This window comes from Bidens hawaiensis, unplaced genomic scaffold, assembly GCF_021521415.1.
Source record: "Bidens hawaiensis isolate Kalapana, Puna unplaced genomic scaffold, B.hawaiensis_p1.1 tig00009443_1, whole genome shotgun sequence".
NCBI classification, from domain to species: domain Eukaryota; kingdom Viridiplantae; phylum Streptophyta; class Magnoliopsida; order Asterales; family Asteraceae; genus Bidens; species Bidens hawaiensis.
This window is the reverse complement of record NW_027491698.1, coordinates 118679-128939: the sequence shown is the minus strand read 5'-3', so window position 1 is coordinate 128939 and position 10261 is coordinate 118679. Positions and strand designations below refer to the sequence as shown.

At 38.2% G+C, this 10261-nt stretch overlaps 1 protein-coding gene across 1 annotated transcript; it reads right to left on the bottom strand.

The window, feature by feature from the left end:
- Positions 1-699: 699 nt before the first annotated feature.
- On the bottom strand, positions 700-9449 carry LOC143532292 (protein FAR1-RELATED SEQUENCE 5-like). The gene is made up of 5 exons (XM_077027381.1): positions 9431-9449; positions 8337-9014; positions 1516-1715; positions 1019-1226; positions 700-962 (listed from the first exon to the last, which is right to left on the bottom strand). The coding sequence occupies exons 1-5, from the start codon at positions 9447-9449 to the stop codon at positions 700-702; spliced, it is 1368 nt and encodes a 455-aa protein (XP_076883496.1).
- Between the last annotated feature and the right edge of the window lie 812 nt (positions 9450-10261).

Genomic DNA, 10261 nt, shown 5'->3' with positions numbered 1-10261 from the left:
TTTCTTCCCAGACCGACTTATAGCAATCTCTTTATGAGATTTAATCCGTTTATGTGACCCGCAACCCTTATTCTTAATACCACTAGGCACACGGACAGTCACCTCTGATGGTTGATCATACCCTAGAATAGCAGCAAACATATCCCTTTTTGATAAATGAGTTCTTTTGTATCTTGTCTCATCGGCTTGTTTGATCATAATGTTCATTTGATCCCTGACTTTAGTAAGTTCATCAACATCAGTTGCGTAGCTATTTATGAGATACTTGCCAGCCAATGTTATTTCCCTTGCGATCTCTTTGACAATTTTTGTCATTACCAAAAGTTGAAATTGGAGCAGTTCTAGGATTAACACCAGCATCTCTCTTCCAACGATCGACTATGTATTTCTTTGGAAATCTTGTAACTCTAAGCAAATTTAAAATATAAAGGCTGTGACGACACAATAACCCATAATGTTCAAATCTTTTGCATCCGCAAGAAATCGTCGAATCAATTCCTTCCTCACCTTCCTTTTTATACAAAAACTGACACACAAAAATATATTAAAATACTTTAAAACATTCTGTCAAAAATTCAAATAAACTTTAAAAAAAATGTTTTAATACGTTCTAAAACGTTCAAGCAAAAAAAATAAATAGAATCTTTAACTAATTCATACCTCCAAACAGCCTAGAACGTATGCATTAAAGTCAAATACTTAAAACCTCACAAAATCTTCTTCTTCAGTTGATTTCAAACATGCTACACCGCTCCTAATATGATACATTTCATCTTGGAAATCATTAAAGATAGCCTTTGTATACATCAGTTTTGCTTCCTTCTCAAAAGGGTTTTCACTAACCGGATATGGATGCGTGTATCTTGTATCATGATCATTTTCCCTAGCTTTGTGCCTTTGTATCTCCATACAATGATCAAAATGACTAAAGAACTCAACTAGTGATAACTGTGAGTTAGAAACTTGACAAAAAAAAAATGATTTTCACTTTCTGATCTCGATGTAGTTCTCATAAGACCAGACAACGGCTCATCCATGTAATAAGCAGGAATCCAATCATATCTCATTTCAAACATGTCATACAACCATTTATTTGTTTCAAGATCATATTCCTTCATTATAAGTTCCCATTGCGTTTCGAAATCAAATTGAGAAATTGCATCCGTCCAAACAATGTCACATATTTTACGTTTAAAATCTTCATTGTTACAAAGGGTAGCACCAACCTGTTACATAATTTGGTAATAAGATCAACATCAGTTAAAAAACACGTTCTTATACGTTAAATAATTCACACTTAAAACACACTGATGCATGCTAGTTTGTTATACACGTTCTAACACTAATACAAATATTAAATATACTAAAACAGTAATATGTTTATACGTCCTTAAACGTTCTAACACATTTAAAAAATATGCAGCTATCAAATAATGATGGATACTAATATGTTTAGACATTCTAATACGTTCTGAAACATATGCATAGAATATTGAATACATTAAAAAAAGTTACCTTATCAGCAAGTTTTTTCATAATGTGCCACATACATAACCGATGTCTCGATTTTGGTAAAATAAAGTAGATTGCTTGCTTCATTGCTGGATCTTGATCAGTAACAACCACCTTTGGGGCAATACCGAAAGAATCAAGAAAAACTTTCAAAAGCCATGAATAAGATTCAATAGATTCAGATGATAATAACGCAACACCAACTATAACATTACAACAGTGATTATCAATGGCAGTAAATAGTACAAAAACCATATTGTACCTGTAAAAAATAAAATTATTAGAAAACGAATTAAAAAAAATATGTAAAAAAATAAAAAATTAAAAAACAAATGTATTAAATTGACATACTTGTTGGTCTTAAATGTTGCATCAAATGATATAATGTAACATCCCGAAATTTCAAAGTGATATTAATTATATTACTTACTAATAGAGGGAAGTTTGCTCGGGTTGTCAGGAAATAAATAATAGAGTAGGAGTTGGTATGAGTCGGGCTAGTGTTGGATTAATGGAGACGGGTTAAATGAGAATGGGCCTTAGGTCCATGGGATTTCAGGGATATAAATACCCTAGCACCCCAAAATATCTTCATTTCTATCATTATCCAAACACACACATACACCACAACTTCGTCGGCGGCCGGAACCGGGCAGATCCGAGGAGAGGAACGGGCAGATCCGAGAGAGAGAGCGATTAGTTGTGTTAACAAGTTAAACGAGATCCAAACAAGCTCAAAAAGGCATGATTCTTGATATTTGAAGTTTCAAAATCCAAGCTTTTTAGTGTATAAGCGACCGAAAATGGTCGGGAAGCGTAGTGGGTGATATTGAACCATAGCAAGGGTGTTAAAATCGCTCAAAATGCTGGAAAGAAACCGAACAGCGGCTGTCTGGGCAACTTCGCCTGCATCTGGGCAACTTCGCCTTCAAAGCGATGAACTTCGCCTGCAAGCTAAGTTCGCCTGATGAACTTCGCCTGCAAGCTAAGTTCGCCTGATGGCAACTTCGCTGTAAAGTTAAGTTCGCCTAACTGGTAACTTCGCCTGAGGCCAAGTTCGCCTGATGACAACTTCACTGTAAAGCTAAGTTCGCCTAAGGTTTAACTTCGCCTAAAGCCAAGTTCGCCTAAGGTTTAACTTCGCCTAAAGCCAAGTTCGCCTGAGGTTTAACTTCGCCTAAAGTCAAGTTCGCCTGAGGTTTAACTTCGCCTAAAGCCAAGTTCGATTAGAAAATAAATTAAAAGCGATAAGTTAAAGTAAGCTAATACTAGGCCACCAGATTAGATCAGGCGAGTATTGATACGTGTAACTTGTACAGTCAGCCGAGCTCAGTTAAAGAAGGGATTTACAGATATCAGAGGAAGAAGCAGAGTCCAGGTGAGTTTCTAGCCCCATTTCCTTGTTATGTTTTCGGGGCTGTGTGCATACTCGATGTGAAGTGTGAATACACTTACCTTAAGTGGTAAGTGTATGCTATAGATGTTATACGAGGTATATATTTTATAATGCTTGTCGGAACGTGAACGATCTTCGGATATTGCACGCATCGCCAAGGATAGTGATTGCCAAGTGGTTGATAGTGTGTATGAATGTTATGATGTGACTTGTTTATTACGTAAATACTGAACTGATATGAAGTGTGATATAGGCAGGTAGAGGTAGAGTGTGTTAGAAGTGGCAAGAGTCTAGTATGGGTGTTAGTGGCATAACTTGAGCGTGTGATAGGGAAAGCCTGTACGTGCCATCGTTATTATGTGTGTATGATTGTTGATGTGACTTGCTTATTATGTAAATGATATGAAGCGTGTTGTAGACAAGTAGAGGTAGAGCGTGTTAGAAGTGGCAAGAGTCTAGTAAGAGTGTTAGTGGCATAACGATAGTACGTGGTAGGGTAAGCCTATACGTGCCTTTGTTATTAAAGTGGTAAAGTGGCATAACGTTTTACGTTATTAAAGTGGCAAAGTGGCATAACGTTATACGTTATTTAAGTGGCAAAGTGGCATAACGTTATACGTTATTAAAGTGGCAAAGTGGCATAACGATATTCGTTATTAAAGTGGCATCAAGTGGCATAAAGTGGCATAAGTGGCTAAGCTGTAGGGGTAATTAAGAGGCTAAGCTATAGGGGTAATTAAGTGGTTAAGCAGTAGCAAGTTAGATAGTGGACTACGTGTCTTCGGATACGCATATGATGCATGTAGTGGTTGTATGATGAGTTGCTTGATTAACTAGAACTCACTCAGCGTAGCTGAATTTTAGTATGCACGCAGGTGAGCTGATTATAGAGTTAGCATGAGGATGGCACATGGCATGGATTGAACGGCTGGCATCTGAAGAAGAAGAAGAAAGGATGTTTTAAATATAAGTTTTGTGTTATGGTATCAAAGAAAAGATTTAATGTTTTGTAAAAAATGATTGATGTTTTATATTCCGCGAAAAGTTTTAATAAACTCTGATTTGAAGAACTGTGTTTATGAGTAAATCCGACGCTAAAGTAGGGTCACCGGGTTCGGGGCCTTACAAGTTGGTATCAGAGCATAAGTTCGAGAGATTTAAGCATCCTACATGCTTAGACTCGAACAGAGAATGGGATTTAAGTAAGAAAGGAAAGAAGATGCCAGTTCAAGAATGCCATGTGTCGCTCAAGCAAGATCAGTAAAGGTAAAGTGTATAATTTAATGATATATGTTAATGAGAAAGAAAAGATACGTGAACGGCAGGGATAGGAATAATTGATTGTTGATTTGACTAATTGCTTAAGTAGAACCAGCACAAAGAGACACATAAAGGGAAGTGTATAGAACACGGAAAGCAACGTGATATGCTAGTCACAGCTGGCCACTGTTATTACCTGTTAGCCTTGCTATCCTTGTACTAAATAGTTCATTGAGTGATGATGTTTGTGTTGTCCCTTCTAGAATACTGATGGCTGGAGTTGGAGAATTTGTGGGAAACGGGGGTCGCACTGGACGTCGTGGCAGGCCTCGTCTTGTCTGGCAACCCTCGGTAGAAGAAGCTTCCCACACCGAAGATGAAGGAAGCGCCGCTGGAGGAGACCAGAACAACAACGAAGAAGTTCAACTTAGCCCTGCAGTTCAAGCAGCCATTGTTCAAGCTGTAGTTGCTGCTGTGAAGAACCTGAATCCCGAAGGGCCTGCTGGAAGCCGTGAACGAACTGCTGAAGGGGCTGGTGGTGATGGTAGGAAGGACGGGGAAGGAGAAAGAGGGGCCTCGAGTGAGGATAAGTCTGTGAAAGTCGATGACAAGAGAAGAGGCCAAGGTGGGTGCAACAATAAGTCCTTCAAAGGATGCGACCCGCCAAAACTGACTGGTTTGGGAGACGCAATCGCTACTCTCCAATGGATAGCCACTATGGACAAGGTTATCCGCATTAGCGAATGCCGTCCCGACCAAGCAGTGGGTTATGCCACTCAGTCATTTGAAGATGAGGCCATGTACTGGTGGGAAACTGTCGAACAAAGGAAGACCCGAGAGGAGATTAAGGCCATGAGGTGGGATGACCTTAAGGAGTTAGTGATGAAAAGGTTCTGTGCTGATGCTGAGGTTGAGAGGGCCGAGATGAAATTTCTGAATCTAAAGGCGGACAAGATGACACATCGTGAGTACACCACTGAATTCAACCGCATGTCTAGGCTGGTTCCTGACATGGTGAACACCGAGGCGAAACAGATCAAGTGCTACGTTAGAGGACTTCCCCAGAAGGTCCGCATGTTGGTCAGGGCCAACAAACCTGTTACCTTTGAGTTTGCGGTCGAGTTGGCGGAGAAGGTCTATGATGATCTGGCGGCGGATGATGTGGAAGTGGAAGATGAGGAAAAAGGGAAGGGAACTAAAAGAGCTGGGGATGTCGTGGAGCGTGCAGGGAGAAAGACACAGAAGATGGCAGGAAGGGAAGCATGTAAGGTGTGCGGGAAGATGCACTTGGGGGAATGCAAGGCTGGTCCAAATCAGTGCTACCGATGTGGGAGGAAGGGGCACATCTCCCGTGAATGCACCGAGGACCAGAAGTGTTACAAGTGTGGTAAGTCAGGTCACATAGCTAGGGAGTGTGGAGAAGCCGTGGCAGTGGGGGAAGGAAGAGGAAACGCGTGAAAGGATGGTCTATTAGCTGCTGAGGAGGTTGCAGGAGAATAAGTGGCATGTCACAGTTGTTTTATGTTTAGTAGTTAAAGAGTGTTTTATGTTACAGTTGAACCTATGTTTGTTTAGCAAGCTTGAATGATTTCCTTTTATGTTATGAAGTACTTGTGACTTCTTATGCTTTTGTATGAACGATCTATGAATTTATCTTGAATGCATGTTGGTTATGATAAATAGTTGTGTGATGGTAAAGCGTCGCCTTAGGAGTTAGCGTTATTATATAAAACAAGGTTCCTCGGGAGGGCGATACGAGACTTGGTACATCGAGGGCTTCATAGACAAGCTACCGTAATAGCTAAAACACATGATCACCGCTCGATGACTACAAGTCAGGAGTAAGAGGGATAACTCAGAAAGCGAAGGCGATTCAATAAAGCGTGTAAATATAAGAAGTTTTCCTTTTATAGGGAATAAGTTAGGTTTCGGGGACGAAACCTCTTTAAGGAGGGAAGACTTGTAACATCCCGAAATTTCAAAGTGATATTAATTATATTACTTACTAATAGAGAGAAGTTTACTCGGGTTGTCAGGAAATAAATAATAGAGTAGGAGTTGGTATGAGTCGGGCTAGTGTTGGATTAATGGAGACGGGTTAAATGAGAATGGGCCTTAGGTCCATGGGATTTCAGGGATATAAATACCCTAGCACCCCAAAATATCTTCATTTCTATCATTATCCAAACACACACATACACCACAACTTCGTCGGCGGCCGAAACCGGGCAGATCCGAGGAGAGGAACGGGCAGATCCGAGAGAGAGAGAGCGATTAGTTGTGTTAACAAGTTAAACGAGATCCAAACAAGCTCAAAAAGGTATGATTCTTGATCTTTGAAGTTTCAAGATCCAAGCTTTTTAGTGTATAAGCGACCGAAAATGGTCGGGAAGCGTAGTGGGTGATATTGAACCATAGCAAGGGTGTTAAAATCGCTCAAAATGCTGGAAAGAAACCGAACAGCGGCTGTCTGGGCAACTTCGCCTGCATCTGGGCAACTTCGCCTTCAAAGCGATGAACTTCGCCTGCAAGCTAAGTTCGCCTGATGAACTTCGCCTGCAAGCTAAGTTCGCCTGATGGCAACTTCGCTGTAAAGTTAAGTTCGTCTAACTGGTAACTTCGCCTGAGGCCAAGTTCGCCTGATGACAACTTCGCTGTAAAGCTAAGTTCGCCTAAGGTTTAACTTCGCCTAAAGCCAAGTTCGCCTAAGGTTTAACTTCGCCTAAAGCCAAGTTCGCCTGAGGTTTAACTTCGCCTAAAGTCAAGTTCGCCTGAGGTTTAACTTCGCCTAAAGCCAAGTTCGATTAGAAAATAAATTAAAAGCGATAAGTTAAAGTAAGCTAATACTAGGCCACCAGATTAGATCAGGCGAGTATTGATACGTGTAACTTGTACAGTCAGCCGAGCTCAGTTAAAGAAGGGATTTACAGATATCAGAGGAAGAAGCAGAGTCCAGGTGAGTTTCTAGCCCCATTTCCTTGTTATGTTTTCGGGGCTGTGTGCATACTCGATGTGAAGTGTGAATACACTTACCTTAAGTGGTAAGTGTATGCTATAGATGTTATACGAGGTATATATTTTATAATGCTTGTCGGAACGTGAACGATCTTCGGATATTGCACGCATCGCCAAGGATAGTGATTGCCAAGTGGTTGATAGTGTGTATGAATGTTATGATGTGACTTGTTTATTACGTAAATACTGAACTGATATGAAGTGTGATATAGGCAGGTAGAGGTAGAGTGTGTTAGAAGTGGCAAGAGTCTAGTATGGGTGTTAGTGGCATAACTTGAGCGTGTGATAGGGAAAGCCTGTACGTGCCATCGTTATTATGTGTGTATGATTGTTGATGTGACTTGCTTATTATGTAAATGATATGAAGCGTGTTGTAGACAAGTAGAGGTAGAGCGTGTTAGAAGTGGCAAGAGTCTAGTAAGAGTGTTAGTGGCATAACGATAGTACGTGGTAGGGTAAGCCTATACGTGCCTTCGTTATTAAAGTGGCAAAGTGGCATAACGTTTTACGTTATTAAAGTGGCAAAGTGGCATAACGTTATACGTTATTTAAGTGGCAAAGTGGCATAACGTTATACGTTATTAAAGTGGCAAAGTGGCATAACGATATTCGTTATTAAAGTGGCATCAAGTGGCATAAAGTGGCATAAGTGGCTAAGCTGTAGGGGTAATTAAGAGGCTAAGCTATAGGGGTAATTAAGTGGTTAAGCAGTAGCAAGTTAGATAGTGGACTACGTGTCTTCGGATACGCATATGATGCATGTAGTGGTTGTATGATGAGTTGCTTGATTAACTAGAACTCACTCAGCGTAGCTGACTTTTAGTATGCACGCAGGTGAGCTGATTATAGAGTTAGCATGAGGATGGCACATGGCATGGATTGAACGGCTGGCATCTGAAGAAGAAGAAAGGATGTTTTAAATATAAGTTTTGTGTTATGGTATCAAAGAAAAGATTAATGTTTTGTAACAAATGATTGATGTTTTATATTCCGCGAAAAGTTTTAATAAACTCTGATTTGAAGAACTGTGTTTATGAGTAAATCTGACGCTAAAGTAGGGTCACCGGGTTCGGGGCCTTACATATAATATCTCCAAAAGCCAAATAATTTTTCTTTGAAATTTCGTCCGCCCAAAATAAACGATCTAATTCACCATTAGAATTAACAGTATACTCAAACGAATAACCATCACAACAGTTTTTCTTCCCACTTAATCTTTGTACAACCATTTCCACATCATACTCCCCAATATAACAAGTTATACTCTGTTTGAAATTCTTACAATCGTCTTTTGTAGCCCCAACTTCCTCAAATCCTCCACACTTTTTCCTCATAATATTGAACGCCTTAACAGGGCCTAAATTCAATGTTGACAACTCATATATAATATCTTGTTGTACATGAGTCAACTTCCTATTTGATCGAACAAAATGCATATCTTTTGCATCCACCAGTTCATGATTATGTCCTTCGACAAAATCATTTATTTCAAACCTCAAACCATCATCAGATTTTAGAAAAATTTGAGCTCGACAACCACACCGAATTGTTGGTCTCTTCCTTCTTTTATAATACGGTCTATTGGAACCATCTTTTTCAGCCATAGAATCATAACTGTTTGTAGGTTTATGACCTTCTTTGGAACATGTAAAATATTTAGACTTTAATAAACCGTCATTCATATACGAACCTCCTTTACCAACACAAAAACCAGCTTTCTTTGCATATTCACAATAGAAATCATATGCATGATCAACAGATTCAAAAATAATTCCTTTTACAGGTTTACAAGATGCATTAACTTGCGGTATAACAACATATGATGAAGGATCTGATAAACAAAAAGCAATTTAAGTCAAAAAATTCGCCTAAAAAAACTAATTACAGTTTAGAAAATACATACGGAAATAAATATAATTTAAAATATAATCAAACATCAAAAATAATTTAATACGTTCTAATACGTTATAATATGTTCTAACAGAATCACAATTACTAACCAATTATACATTCTAATACGTTCTGAATACAAAATCAACAATCCTATCCACGATTTGCTATTAAAACACATAATTTGAAGTCTAACCGAATCACAATTAGTTGACAAACTATAAAACACAATATCGATCATAAAAATCAACGGAAACACAACCTAAAAATCGAAAAACTTAATTTGAAGTCAATTAAACCTACAGTATACAGCTAAATAAATAACAATTGATTAGAATTAAACCTACAATTACTTACTTTGTTGATCGTAATACATGACGCTAAAAGTCAACGAAGACCGTCAAAGCTAATCGAACAACAACTCGCCAATTGTTAAGCAGTTTTCGGATACAAAGATCAAATTCAATAAAACAGGGTATATGCAAAAACCGTTTATTATACAGGCGCGATTAACTTTTAAAAATAATGTAAAAAGACAAAAACATCCTTCTGTTAACTTACGCGATCAAATTAATGAAATTGGAAATCAACGAAAGGAAGCCTCGCGTACGTAATGTACGATAACCAATTTTTGTATTGGATCCTTTATCTATATATATATATATAGGGTTGTTATCAATTGAGAACTCACATTTTTTTAAGAACTTTGAGAACCAATCTGAACCACAAATTACTTGATCAATGGTTTAAAATAGATGGCATTTATGTAATTAAATAAAAGATTATGAATAACAGTTAAATTATAAAAGGGCATGATAGGAAATAAATTTATTCTCTTTCTTAATAGTAATATTTTCGAAAATTACTCAGTCTCTCTCCTAAGTGTTGACCATCACTTTTTTATAATATGACTTTCTCTCTCTCTTTCTCTCAACTGTGTCGTCAGTCCCTGATCCCATGTCTTTGATGATGTTTCATATAGAGATATATACACAGCAAGTATTGAATTTCAATATCAAACTCATGGAAGATTGTAACTAATTCATTCATATTCATGTTTCTCAACACCTAAACATTAGTATTCATATTTTATATTTAGGTGTTCTTTTTTATTACGACGTTCTTGCATTATATACATATATATATATATGTAAATTGGTTATAACATGACATTCTTGCATTATATAC